Source organism: Thamnophis elegans, chromosome Z (genome assembly GCF_009769535.1).
Source record: "Thamnophis elegans isolate rThaEle1 chromosome Z, rThaEle1.pri, whole genome shotgun sequence".
In the NCBI taxonomy this organism is placed as follows: Eukaryota; Metazoa; Chordata; class Lepidosauria; order Squamata; family Colubridae; genus Thamnophis; species Thamnophis elegans.
The window spans coordinates 101,613,553-101,627,787 of record NC_045558.1 but is presented as its reverse complement, the minus strand read 5'-3'; the positions used below and the strand labels follow the sequence as shown (position 1 = coordinate 101,627,787).

At 38.1% G+C, this 14,235-nt stretch overlaps 1 protein-coding gene across 2 annotated transcripts; it reads right to left on the bottom strand.

The window, feature by feature from the left end:
- Positions 1-4,578: 4,578 nt before the first annotated feature.
- Positions 4,579-12,936, bottom strand: PNPO (pyridoxamine 5'-phosphate oxidase). Of its 2 annotated transcripts, none has more exons than XM_032237197.1 (7): positions 12,761-12,936; positions 11,055-11,179; positions 10,859-10,958; positions 10,154-10,207; positions 9,773-9,901; positions 8,565-8,635; positions 4,579-7,027 (listed from the first exon to the last, which is right to left on the bottom strand). In XM_032237197.1, exons 1-7 carry the CDS (start codon positions 12,893-12,895, stop codon positions 6,862-6,864), a joined length of 780 nt encoding a protein of 259 aa, XP_032093088.1. In that variant the 5' UTR covers positions 12,896-12,936; the 3' UTR covers positions 4,579-6,861. The 2 variants fall into 2 exon arrangements, with proteins under 2 accessions (XP_032093088.1, XP_032093089.1); XM_032237198.1 differs by having other exon boundaries at positions 11,050-11,179; positions 12,761-12,848.
- Between the last annotated feature and the right edge of the window lie 1,299 nt (positions 12,937-14,235).

Sequence of the window (14,235 nt, the reverse complement as noted above, 5' to 3'; positions counted from 1 at the left end):
ATAAAGGTTAGTTTCACTCCTAAGTTGTTGAGCAGAAGTTTGTGATGAAGAATACTATGACAAGATCCAAGACAGATTGAATTTCCAAGTGGCATAAATTAGAACAAGATTTCTCCTCCCCATAAAAATAAGATTTTAAAAAAAATCTGTCAAATTTCATGACAGTAGGACTGAAGGTCATTGTTGTTGTTAGTTGTGAAGTCGTGTCCAACCCATCGCAACCCCATGGACAACATTTCTGCAGGCCTTCCTGTCCTCTACCATCCATTTAAGCTCACACCTACTGCTTCGGTGACTCCATCCAGCCACCTCATTCTCTGTCGTCCCCTTCTTTTGCCCTCAATCTTTCCTAACATTAGGCTCTTCTCCAGTGAGTCTTTCCTTCTCATTAGGTGGTCAAAGTATTAGAGTTTCAGGATCTGGCCTTCTAAAGAGCAGTCAGGGTTGATCTCCTCTAGGACTGACCAGTTTGATCGCCTTGCAGTCCAAGGGACTCGTAGGAGTCTTCTCCAGCATGCTAGTTCAAAGGCCTCAATTCTTTGGCGCTCAGCCTTTCTTATGGTCCTACTTTCATAGCCATACATCGCAACTGGGAAAACCATAGCCTTGATTATATGCCCTTTTGTTGGTAGGGTGATGTCTCTGCTTTTTAGTATGCTGTTTAGATTTGCAATAGCTTTCCTCCTCAGGAACAAGCGTCTTTTAATTTCTTGGCTGCAATTCCCATCTACGGTGATCTTGGAGATCAGGAAGGTCACTAGTTGAGCCTTTAAAGATTGCTTTTTCTTTTGAATTGCATTTAATCCCATCCACTATCAAGAAAGTGTGGGGGGAGGAAGCATTAAATATTTCAAGTTATAGAATCCAGTTTGAAGCGCCCATTCATGCCATTTAATTAGTCTATATCCTTGCCCAAAATGTAGTACCATCTTCCAACCCATAATTGAAATCTTTCTTTCCAAAATAGAACTCCCTTGGTATAGACAGAGGTATGGACTTCATCTCCCAGGATTCTAAAGCTAACCATTCTGGGAGTTGAAGTCCACACATCTAAAGGCTCTGAGATTTGGATGGATGTGATAAATGTTTTTTTTTTAAAGGGATTCGAAAGAGAGTGGGGAAACCTATTACATTTAATTGGGGGGGAATCTCATTTTTGGAGGGGGGGAGATAGATTGGCTTTGGAGATTGGATTTATTGTATTTCATCAATCAGCAACTGAAAAGAAATGATATTAAGAAATGTGAGTATTCGATCCAGGACCAATCAGATTTAATTTTTTGGGATGATTTTTGATTGAAGACATGGTCAATTTTCTACAAACTGATTATAACAGAGTTTTAGAATTTTAAATTGTCTTTTTTCATTATTATTATTATTATTGATAATCTTTATTATTTTTAGATGTCTATATATTATTATTACTATTGCTTTTCCTTTTAACTACTTCATTATTAATATAGTATATCGATGACAGACTAACAATTTGTAAGCAGATTTAATAGTTGGGTAGTTTAAAATTATTTTGGCCTGTTTTGTAAGTGGTGGGAGATTAATAGCTAGAAAGGATATTATGTGTATATGTGTTAATCTTTTTTCTTTCAAGACACTTTTTAAATGTTGTGGGCTTTTTTCTTTTGGTGTTTTGTATTTTAACTTTTCTTGAATAAACTAAATGTTATTCTATTCTTAAAGTTTCTGAGATTGAGAATCATGGTACAGCGCATGGGTGTCAAACTCACGGCCAGCAGCCCGGATGCATCACGCGCTGGCCACGCCCATGGCCAGTTTAGCGAAGGGGGGGGGAAGTCACAATACGTCACGTGACACCATGATGACATGAGTTTGTCAACCCTGATATAGAGGAACCACAGTTCTGAAAATTCTAAGAAGATCACCAGGTTGGGGAAGCAGATAGGCTGGGGAATTCTGGGCATTGAAGTCCACACCTCTTAAAGACTCTGAAACTAAGAAATACTGATATAGAAGAACTACAACTCTCAAAATGCGTAGAAAAAGATTATCATATTACAGATGTCAATATCTCTTATCACTATGATAATCCCTTAACTCCTTGGCAGTGCTGGGAAAGACAAAAAAAAATATTGTAGCTCAATATTGGGGACTCAAAACTTGAAAAAGATTCCCCACTGAGCTTCTGATATACTTAGTGCCAGAAAAAAGGTTGATCGATGGAAAAGCTGGCATCACAGCAAATGACTCATGGTTCACACCCCTCTGTAAACCACAAACCAACCCCATAGGCATTTGCACAACTAGACTAACAAGTGATTGGTTTGTTTGTGTTCCTACCTGTCAGAGTACAGCCAATATGTTCCTTTCTAAAATCAATAGCACTAGCTCAACTTGGAAGCGGGACATGGACCTTTTTTGCAATCCACAATATATAATGGAGGAGGTGAGAACTGCTTCCAATTGCTCAGCTGCTTAATTGTTCTGCACATGGGCAGAGGCAGAGTTTCCTTCCTTGAATACAAGACTGACTTGCAAATTTCAGACATGGTAATGAGCCAAAAAGCTGCAGGCTAAAAGAGGAAAGTAGGTATCCAGGGAACATTCCACAATGCAGGGGACTCACCTGGCCTTTGGGGAATCCCATCATTCAAATGACTTACTGCAAGAGATCCTGACTCCTGATTAGAACAAAAGAGCAGTGACTCAGAAGGCAAATACATTCCGGAAGCTCAGCAAGGGCAAAAGGTTATCACAGCTGCAGTTTCACTGGGATGCAACCCAAGAGAACCGATACTTGAACAGTCCCTAGAAATCTCCTTCTAGTGCCTCCTGGTGGAAAGCAAATTTAAAGCACTCTTTACCCTTTTCTCCAAGGAAGATGTTACAGGTAGTCCTTGATTTATGACCACAACTGACCCCAAAATTTCTGTTGTTAAATAAGACAAGTGAAGTTAAGTGAATTTTGCCCCATTTTATGACCTTTCTTGCCACCATTGTTAAATGAATCACTGCAATTGATAAGTAACCTGGTTGTTAAGTGAATCTGGTTTCTCCATTGACTTTGCTTGTCAGGTTGCAAAAGATGATCACATGACATTGGGACACAGCAACAACCATAAGTATGAATCAGTTGCCAAAGTCTGAATTTTGATTACATGATCATGGGAATGCTGCAAAGGTCATAACTCTGAAAAATGGTCAGAGGTGGGTTGTTCCCAGTTTGGCCCAGATCGGACGAACCGATAGTAGTGGTGGTGGGAAGCTCCACCCACTCACCCAGATGCTTCTGTGCATGCGCAGAAGCATCATGCATGAGCAAACAGGTAGTAAAAAAATCACCACTGTCAAAAGTCACTTTTTTCAGTGTGCTGTAACTTTGAACGGTTACTAAATGAAATATTGTAAGTCAAGGACTATCTGTATTAAAATAATCATTTTCTATATTTTTCTCTTCAGATCTCGATTTCAAAACATTCTGCAAGAACACAAAAAGCATTGCAGTTGTTCTATTCTTTTGCCCTTCTCGGGTTCCAAATCCCAAATTCTAGGATATGGAAGACAGTTTAAAGAGCTAGAAGTAACAACTTGATTTTTGCCTTTCATATTGTACTTTGTCAAATAGGTTTCCATAACTGTGGGAGAGGCGGCTTCATCCCCCAGGAGTTAAAACTGGTAACTTCAATCAGCTATCTGATATTTTAGAACTATTGTGTTGTCGAGATTCTGAGACTACTCTGTAGTAGTATCCTTAGTATTAACAGATAGATAGGTCTCTTTAGAACAGGGCTGTCAAATTCCCGGTGGATGCGTCACATGCTGGCCACGCCCACACCATTTAGCAAACGGGGGGGGAAAGCCCCAATACATCACATGATGATGCCATGAGAACGTGAGTTTGACACCCCTGCTTTAGAATGTAAGTAGCTTACTTATATTAGGTAAAACCATTTATCCTTCTGCTCCAATGTTGTCTTATTCCTACTAGCACCATTTTTCCAGAACTTTGTAATAGAAATATTCGTTTCGCTGCCTTCTATGTCTTTTTGGAAGAAATCTGGGATTGGATTTCACCCAAAATTTGGGACATTCTACAGACAAGGTACCTTAACTTTGAGCCTTTCTCTGGAGAAAGTTGTATGAAAATGATACTAGTTAAAAATATAAGAAAGGAAGATGTTTTTAGAATATGGATATCTAAAAGTATGCACCTGATACTCTAGTATGGCGGCTGGGAAATTCTGGAAGCTGAAGTCCAATACATCTGAAAAGATCCCAAGGTTTAGAAATACTGATCTTAGTACAAGAAGGGAAACAAAAAAAAATGTTAATAGTAGCTGATCCAGCTGCGTTTACGTTGGGAGTATGTCTGCTGTAAAGTCTTAGAGGTAATTTTTCCAAGAGGCCACATAAAAAACAGGTTGTGGAAGATTGCTTCTGCCACCCCTGCTTCAGTGAAAGGACCGGATGTGACCCATAGGCCATAAAATGTCCAAATCCATCTTAGAGCATATGAAATACAGAAGAGACATCCTACTGTACTGAGAAAATTAAGAAAGCAATAAAACAGGACAAAGTTAATATTAAACTATGCTCACTTTCAACTATCATTCACTAACTTTTATTGTCCAAATGTACATAGTCACAGAATCAACTAAGTACATAACAGCACAAAGATAGGTCAGTCAGACAGAACAATTATTAAGGTAATGACACCACTTAAATATTTTTTTTTACAAATAACATTAATACAAAGTGCACACAACCCCCTGTGTCTGGTCTACAATAACTGCTTGCAGATGTAGAACTTGCACATCCAGTTCTAGCATGAAAGAATCACATTTCTGAAAACAAAAGCATACACAGTGCTTGTCATAGTGGAGACAAAAGTATCTTGAGACAAAAGCAGCAGATTTCCTGGCTAACTATTACTGCAGGCTGGATTCAGTGCTTGTGATTCTATTTTTTCCTATGCAAATTGAACACAATTGTTCAGAAAACGAGGCTCTCCAGGCTCACTTTTCTTGTTGTAAATTCCAACATCACTGAAAAATTCTTGAGCTTGGAAAGCACTCTGAGTGATGCAACACAAGTAGTCCATTTACAACTACACTTGGGGCAGGAATTTTTGTTGTAAGTCATTTATAGATATAGGTTAAGTAGGACCCAATTTTACAATAATTTTTACAGTAGTCATTAGGAGAATCCAGCTTCTCCAATGGGTATATTTTATCAGAAATGGGTGGTGGTGGGAGCACAAATTGCAATTGTGACCACAGAATGCTGCAACCAGTCTTAAATGTGAACTGGTTGCTAAGACTCTGAATTATAATTTTTTGGCTTGAAGTGGTTGGGATGGTAGTTAAGTGCGAGTATAGATCATGCTAATTTTTCTAAGGCTGTCATAACATATCCAACATTGTTAAACAGTTGTACTGTTGAGACTACCTGTATGATGGTTTGCAGATAGTCAGATGGGACACATTTCTTCTCCTAGGATGCAAGCAGAAATGCAAGTCCTACCTTTGCATATTGTTTCCCAGGAACAACTAGAAATTTTATAAATTGGATAGCTATTTTCACTTTTAAGTGCCTCTATTTTTTAAGAAAGCATCTCCCTTCTAAAGCATAGTTGGCTGAATAAACTGTCAGTGGCCAACAGCTACCTCTAACAAAACTGAAGGCTATGGGTGGCAGGCTGATGATGCAAAACACACAAACATGCCACATATATTGCCGAAGTTCTTGATTTTTCTCGGTTTGAGAAAATTTGTCTTTTAAAAAGTATGCTATACCTATTTTGGATTTATGTGTATATATTTAGGAATATATTTTTTTAAAATTCAGACTTGTAGGAAACAGTGATCAATCTTCAGCAATTCTAGTGAAAAGGAATGTGATTACCTCAACCCTCTCATTTTACAGGTTGAAAAGTTTAAAAACATAGACAGTGAAAGTTCAGGAGCAAAAAGACTGACCTTTCAGTTGTTATTCCCACTCCTGATATTCTTAAGTTTACAGCTAGTTATAGTCTTGTTTATTTTATAAATGCCAATTGTTGCACTTGGCATGGGTGATCTGATCTTGTTTTTCCATTAGTTCTAATTATGACTCCAAAGTCCACATTGCTTGCAATGCTTCTTAACTGCTCGATTGAGTCAAAAAGCACATTATGTGCAGATGCTATAGAAATTATTATTTTTCCTTTTAATACCTTCCAGGAAGTCCTGACTTCCAGGGATTGCCTGGATACGTCTATGCATTTTTCTTGACAACCATTTTCAGAAATGGTTTTCCATTGCTTTCTTCCTAGGACTGAGTGACCAGCACCATGTCACTCCCTAGTTTCTCCTAGTTTCTGGCTCAGAAACCACTTTAACCGCTACATCAAACTGCCTCTCTAATACAGAATGCTTTAAATATCCTAGATAATGTAATGAAGTTTTTAAAAACCAAATCTAATCTATTTATTGCAACTGAATGCAGAATTATATAGAGTTAACTGCAAAATACAAACTACAAAACTAGGCCACTCTGTTATGTTCACCCACCAGTGCTACTCCCCATATCTGGAAAGTATTTGAGGGCAGGGGGGTATAGTTGTTGAGAATTCAATCCTTTTCATTAAGATTCCTCCATTCTTACATATCCTCAGGATAGTTTGCAATGAAGAAACCCTCAATTTGTCATCACAAAAACTGTGACATGAAATAGGTAGATAGTTAAGGAGTAGTCCAAAGTTACTGATGGTTGGTAGACATCTAAATACAGGTGGTCTTACTGTAGACCCAGGATTTTATTCTCTTGGTTCTTCATCTGCTCTGTCTCGGGGAGGGTTGGGATCAGAGATGTTGCCATGTATATTTAAAGACAAATCCTGCAAGCTGCTTAAGGAGAGAGTCTCTCATATACCCAGTTGCCCTCCCCTCTGTGAGTCAGAGGGTCCAAGGATGTGCTGCTGTCCTGCAGATATCGGAAGACGATGCGGTCGTGCAAACGGTTGGTCTGGCCCTGCCAGAACTCTATGACTTCTGGCTTTAAGATGTATCCTCCCCTGGAAAAAAGAGGACCACAGCAAGTTGTTGGACAATAAAAGTTAGACTACAAGCTACAAGTCCAGACTAGACTGAACAATTCAGGCCTGAAGGTCCAATAAGACAGAGTTGAAGGCCAAATGAACATGCCCACAAAGGCGTCCTCCGTTCAAGTAGGGAAAACTTATCTCCTTTTAACAGAGATAGACCAAGAGGTGGGGCATAAGCAGGGAGGAAATGGCCATCTTATCAGGATCTCTGGACAAGAATAGATATTTCAGCATTATCTCTCTTGGCAATTCTATTTTGTAGTCTTTTACTCAGTGTAATTATAATAGCTAAAGTAGCAAGGAAAAGAATGTAGAGGGAGGGAGAAGCATAAAAAAAGTTCAAAGGCTGCACTCAGTCAGCAGATTGTCCATGGCATAAAGGACCTATCATAAGATAGTTAGTCTTAACTTAATAAAGGCAAGTCATGACAATGTGACTTTCTCACTTATCATTAACCCAGAATTAGAGGCATGGCTCACAAAAACACTTGTCAATCATAATAATGAATCCCAGAGAAAAACATTGTGTATATCTAAGAATCACTGTATTGTTGAACACAGAATATTGCACCAAGCCTAGAACTCAGTTATCCATTAACTTCAAATTCCTATTTTGAAATAAAATAGCTTTCTCGTCACTGTAGTGAAAAAAATATTTGACAGAAATGACAGTGAGTGCCATGCTTAAATATGAATTAGAATAAATTGGAATTTGTTTTTATACTCCTCTTATGGCTAGCACAAAATTATGCAAACCAGAAATGACAGAGTTATATAAATAAGATACGTTAATTTGACATAATTATAAAAGTTTGTAGCTTTCTCTGAAGTGGAATGTGAATTGCAGAAATATGGAATTAAGGACTCTATCTAGGAAGTACACATATACCCAAATGACAATCCAAGAGAATGGCTATGGCACAATTTTTCATGTTAGCTTAAAATCAAAAGAGATATCTGAGTGGTGTTAATAATGAAAAGCCGTTTCAGTTTGTTCCATTCCACATGTGTCTTGTCACAGGGTAAAGTTGCCAGCTCTCCAGTGTTATAAAGCAGTCCTTGACCACAACTAGAATCACAATTTCTGTTGGTAAGCAAGGAGGTTGTTTAAGTGAGTCATATCCAATTTTATGACATTTTCTGCCAAGGTTGTTAAACCAATCACTGCAGCTCTTAAGGGAATCATGCATACATTAAGAGAATCAGGCTTTCCCCCATTGACTTGTTGGAAGGGAAGGTTGTAAATGGAAATCATATGACCCCCACAATACTGCAGTCTTTAGAAATACATGCCAATTGCCAAGCACCCAAGTTTTTATCATTTGATTATGGGAAATGGTTGTAAGTATGAACATATATGTTGTAAATCACTTTTTTCAGTGCAGTTGTAACTATGAACAGTCGCTAAATTAATAATTATAACTATCTGCAGCCATTCAGGTTTCAGAGACCACAATGAATTCTTGCTGACAGTGAACGTTGCCAAAATGCACAGTATCCAACTCACCAGTATCCTGGCTTAGGCACTTTGGTATCTCGATATATCTCCTCCAGCTCTGCATTCTTCTTCCTTAAATACTAACAGAAGGGACAGTACTATGAAGTCCTCAAACAAATCATCACAACAAGCAAAAAAGATGAAGCCTGGTATTATATTTAAGTTGCTAACGGGTCCTTCTACATATACTCTCATAGATTATTGAGGTGCAGATTTACTTTTCAAGACTATCGTCCATCATAGAGGAGTTTACACCTATTCTGCAAAAGCATATATGTGCTCATTCTTTTACATGGATTTCCTGGCTATTGATGGTGAGCAAGCATGTTGTGCTGTCAAGTCTTGGTATATTTTTAACTTTTGAAAGGCTGACTAACATGCATTAAATCTGTTTACATTAAATTCAACATTCTGAGCTTTCTCAGAATGGGTGGGGAGAGTCATATACATGAAAAATTATATCTCTTAGTGGTTTGTGACAGGTTTCATGGTTTGTCTTTCTAATGTTCTTTCTAATGTTCTAATGTTCCACACATTATGTCTAACAGAGTTACAGTGACTATCTACACAAGCACAGATAAGCAATCTATCATCCATGTTTTGGATATAACTTCCACCACACCTAACCGACAAAGGACTATTTAGGTTATAACATCTTAAGGGTGTTCTGATTACCAACCACAAAGTGATTCAGATTTCATCATTTTTTCCATAGATCAATATTTAAAATGTAATTCAATCATTCTGATGAAGACTATTCACTCTAAACAACTCAACGTTTATATCCATTTGATGTCCGTTCAGTTTGCTTTTGGGATTATCTCAATTCTTCAAGTTTATTATAATTAGTTTTTATCCCATTTTTTAAATCTATACTTCCTCCTCCTATTTTTCCACAGCATCAACTCTCTAAGAGGGGTTGGGCCAAGAGGAGGAATGACTTGTCCAAAGTAACTCAGCTGGCTTTCAATGCCTATGGGAGACCTAGAATTTAGTCTCACGGTTTGTAAGCCAACAGCTTCAACGCTACATGAAACTGGCTCTCTTATTATAAAAGTTTAATAATGAAAAGAATCATGGCAAGGAGACTATTTGAATATGTGATTGGGGAAAATGTATTTTAATCCTACATGTAAAGGCAGAAACATTTCAATGTTGGTTGTCCCTTTTTTTCTCAAAAATAAGTAATTGAAAAACATAGCACTACCATTCCTCACCTCTCTGTCTGCAATCACTGTACTTTGACGGCTCACAACCGCCCCAATTTGACTACTTTTTGGACGTGAATGGAAGTATTTCTCTGATTCCTGCTCTGGAAGCTTTTCTACAGAGCCTTCAATCCGTACCTGCAGGAAGAATAGTACAGGAGTCAACTTTCCAAATTGAATAAACCTGAAGGAAACAAATATTGGTTGCAGCAAGATTTAGCCATCTGCTCAAGTCTTCACTTTATACAGTGAAACTACAAAGGTAAGATTGAAAGGACAATCTGTGATAACCTTTCCTGAAGTCTTAGCCCCCGCAAAAGTTCAAATGTGTCTACCAAATTCTTCTCCCTCCCCCACTACTATATTAAAATAAAAGAATACACTCTTTACCTGGCGATTGAGAGGCTCCCAATAGAAGACCATTGAAGCAAAGGGGTTGGAATCCTATAAACAATGGGTGAAAGAGCAATACAAAACAATTGGGAGGAAAAACTATTATTGTCCTTTGAATAAAAGAGACATCTGAAACATCTAAAAGTGATTTTTATTATTCTGTAGTCCCTATTTAGGATAGAGTCACAGAATCCAGATGGAGCTCAGTATTTACTGGCCAGATGCCCTTCCTGACGCTTACATGAAGTTCACAGCAGATGTTTTTTCTTTGTGCCGTAGGAGAGAAACACCTGCCCCTACCTAGGATTAAACTCAGCCTTCCGAGTGGGAGGTAGGCATCTTCACCACTAGGCCACCATGCCACTCTTTTGATTTATATATATTAATTATATTATAAGTTTTATATGCTGCTCAATGTAATTGCATTCAATGCGGCCCAGGCAGGTTGAAAATTCATAATCTATAGTGCCTTCAGGGAATCATGACCAGCAAACGCAGAAATATGCAAAATAAGCAATATTCTCACCTTCCCTTGGACTACAAACAATAACTAGAACAAGATTCTGACTAATTTGTAGCTTCCCTTCCTCATCCCTGTCCCCCTGTTCTCAATGCATAGATCATTTTCAAACATAACTAAGACTTTCAGCACATGAGCTTCAGTCTTTCTGCAATAATTATTCTTCATAAGGCAACACTCACCAGTTCCCTTCCTTTCCGGCTCTCATGGTTGGTAAAGAAACGAAAGCCTTCTTGGTTAAATCCTTTCAAAAGCAGCATCCGAGCAGAAGGTCTTCCCTCCCTGAGAAGAGGTAAAAATCAGGTAACAGAAAGAAAGATAAAACTCAGATAGATAACAAAGCAGCAAAAAGACAAGTCATGAGGATGCATACCTTACCTGGTACAAGTGGCTAAACACATAGCATTGACTTCTCCAATAGATGGACATTTCATGGCCTGTTCAAACCATGCAGAGAATTGTTGAATGGGATTAAGGGAGGTGAGATGTTTCTCCTCGAAAGCCTAGAAGGATGGAAGTAGAAAGCAGGTGTGTGTTTAGCAATCCCTTTCAACCTCAAGTACCAATTTCCTTTGGTTGGTCCATCTTCTTTCATCCATTCCCATTGCTTCTTCTATTTTGATGCAGTACATGCTTTCCAGTGATTTATTTATTTATTTCGTCAAGCATGTCTTGGATAACACATATAAGTATAAACATGATTTTGAATACATGAAATGGATACAAATATAAGGGAGCATTAGGACAGGGACTGTAGGCACGTTGGTGCACTTATGCATGCCCCTTACAGACCTCTTAGGAATGGGATGGCATTGACAGTAGACAGTAAGGTTAAAGTTTTTGGGGGTTTGGGGAAGAAACTACAGAATCACGGAGTGCATTCCACTAGGCATTGACCACTCTACTGCTGAAGTCATATTTTCTGCAATCAAGTTGAAGTGGTTTACCTTAAGTTTGTATCTATTATATGCTTGTGCATTGGTCTAGTATATCATGTATATGTTTAGATATCCAAAATCTGAACAGTTTCCCCCATCTCTGCACCCCGTTACAATTGACAAGTTTCTATAAATTTTTATAATCTCATCTTCTACAAGAAAATGAGACTTTGCTGTAGTAGTTAAGGTGTTGGCTAGAACTGAAGAGACTAACTATTCTTGCTTTAGGCATGAAAAACAGGCTGGGCAAGTTTGAATCATTCATTCTCTCTTAGTAAAACTCATTTCATAGACTTGTTGTGGGGAAAATAAGAGGAAAACGGAGTATTGGAAAGTTTGTCACCTTGAGTTGTATATGAAAAAAGCCGTGATAAAAATCTAAGCAACATAAATTTGTTGTTGTTGTTGACTAGAGAAACATAGATGCAATTGTAAAGCGACAAGGAAAGTGATTCAAAGGAAAAGGGGAACTGAGTCCTTCATAACAGAAAAAAAAATGCACAAAGCGATTTAAAGACACACCTAAATTTATTCAGTCCCAAACCTAAAATTATCTAGCAGCACCACTGCTCCCTCTTTAGCTTTTCTTATCACAACCAGTTATTCCATTATTGCCTTTTTGTGTTATAACTGTGCTCAAGCATTTCCATTTATAAACCCTTGTTCGATCTCTACACATTTGAGACCCAACCATCTCACTCTTATTTTAATTAAAAAGCAAACCTTCAGTGTTTAGTTTCAGGAGCTACCTCCTATCCAAACATTTGAAAGCTACATATTTTCTCAGCCATTTTAATTTGACACACAGCATTTGCTTTAATTATTTCATTTCACTATTTATTTTACTATTGCAAAACTATAAAATGGTTGTATGCGATCGTTCAAATCCTACGCCCAAGACCCATTTATCCAGCAGAAGCATTCCCGAGATCCGATCTCCCACTAAAGAAAAGAGTACTTTGTAAAATATAATCTTTAGTGTTCCGTTATTTTTGGCAGAACAAAACATCGGTCCTGACAGCAGATCCCAAGATTACTACTGCAAATAAACGCCACGCATTTTGCACAAAGTCAGAGGCTGTCGCCAATCCCTCGCTAACATTTTCTCTCTATGCGGAATCCTTGAAATACATTGAGATGTCTCACCTCTTCATCCCCCCTGTAGTTTTTCCGAAGAGATCCTAAATCCATGGCATGAGAAGATTTTTGAACTTGACCCGAACTACGAGGGATGGTCGAATTCGAAGCCCGAAGCCACAGAAGACCCCTGAACCTAAACATTAAGGTCACATTTTACTCACAGAGCGCATGCGCGAACAGAAGGGGAAGCGGCCAGATTCTAATATTCAAAGCTGTCTTTACCTTCACTCGTCAGAAATTAAGGGGCGGAGGAAAATGTCTAAACTGAGTATTGCCTGAGTATTGCCGCAGTACTCAATCCCTCTCCCGTCCGCTTTCTCTCATCGCAGCGAACTAAAGAGAAGAACTGAAACATTGCGAATAGGAAGATAAAAGGAGGGATCCGTGAGCCCAATGAAAAGCGAGCATTTTTCATTGTTATTATTATTATTCTGAAAGTTGCAATCGAATGATGGAAGAAGATTTAAAGTCTTGTGCTGTCTGAAATATTGACTGTCAACCAATAAGAGTACAATCCGAAATTTCTAAATGGAGAATTCGAGGAATTTAAAAACAGCAAAAGGGCAGGGAGGTTAGCAACTAATTTATACCAGAGTCTGGCAAAGAGAAGAGACGAAGCCTAGTTGTTTAAGGAGTTAATAAATTAAAATTATTGGATTAGAATTGGTAACACAAAATTCTAATCTAGATCTTTGTACCCCCATAGCGTTGGCAACCTATTCGGATTCCTGGGTCCATATTAAGTGAACTGAAGATTTACAGCTTTCAGATTTCTCCAATCAACAGCATGGTGACAAAAATGGAGAGGGAAATGTAACTCCTATGTATACATTTACCTGTAAATGCTGGAATCATAAAAGTAACTGCAGGTGTATATAGTGGACCCATGAAGTAGAGAACTGGTATTAGTTATACTAAGGACTTTGCCAAAATTTTACTGACCAAAAGTAAACAGTTCCACATGTCTAAAAATAAAATAAAATTTATTGTTAAATTGAAGCTAATTTAAGTGAAAAAGGGTGATTTAGACACTTTTTATCGGTATATCTCAACCTCGGCAACTTTAAAATGCCTGGCTTTCAACTCCAGAACTCCCCAGCCAACATACTCAGAAAGACTGCTACTTATTAAAGCATTCTGTAAAAGGTTGCATATCCTGTAGGCAGGCAGTTTATATAAAGTGCTTCTTTTGTGCAATTCATACTTTTTATTTAAATTCTCCCTTGTATTTGCTGTATATTCTGTGCCAGGGAGCTTATGTTCTCTTTTGAAAACATATATGGTTTGGGAGAGTACTGAATCCTACATTTTGCTGTGGCGACCCAAGTTCATTTACTGCAGAGATGACTGTGTTTAATTCCATTTTCTCTTCCACAATTCAAGGACAGTAGTCCCTTTTGCCAAATCTGAAGCTCATACTCTTTATCAAGGGCCGAGAACAAGGGAGCCTTCCATGTGGAATTAGGTTGTTCCGAATGATG

What these genes read in the sequence shown, in the direction of transcription:
- PNPO (XM_032237197.1), bottom strand. Translation starts at nt 12,895, where the DNA reads ATGTTTAGGTTCAGGGGTCTTCTGTGGCTTCGGGCTTCGAATTCGACC. An exon ending in GCCGGAAAGGAAGGGAACTG is followed by an intron (nt 10,208 to 10,858) that starts GTGAGTGTTGCC and finishes CATTGTTTATAG; the next exon opens with GATTCCAACCCCTTTGCTTC. An exon ending in CAGTGATTGCAGACAGAGAG is followed by an intron (nt 8,636 to 9,772) that starts GTGAGGAATGGT and finishes CCCTTCTGTTAG; the next exon opens with TATTTAAGGAAGAAGAATGC.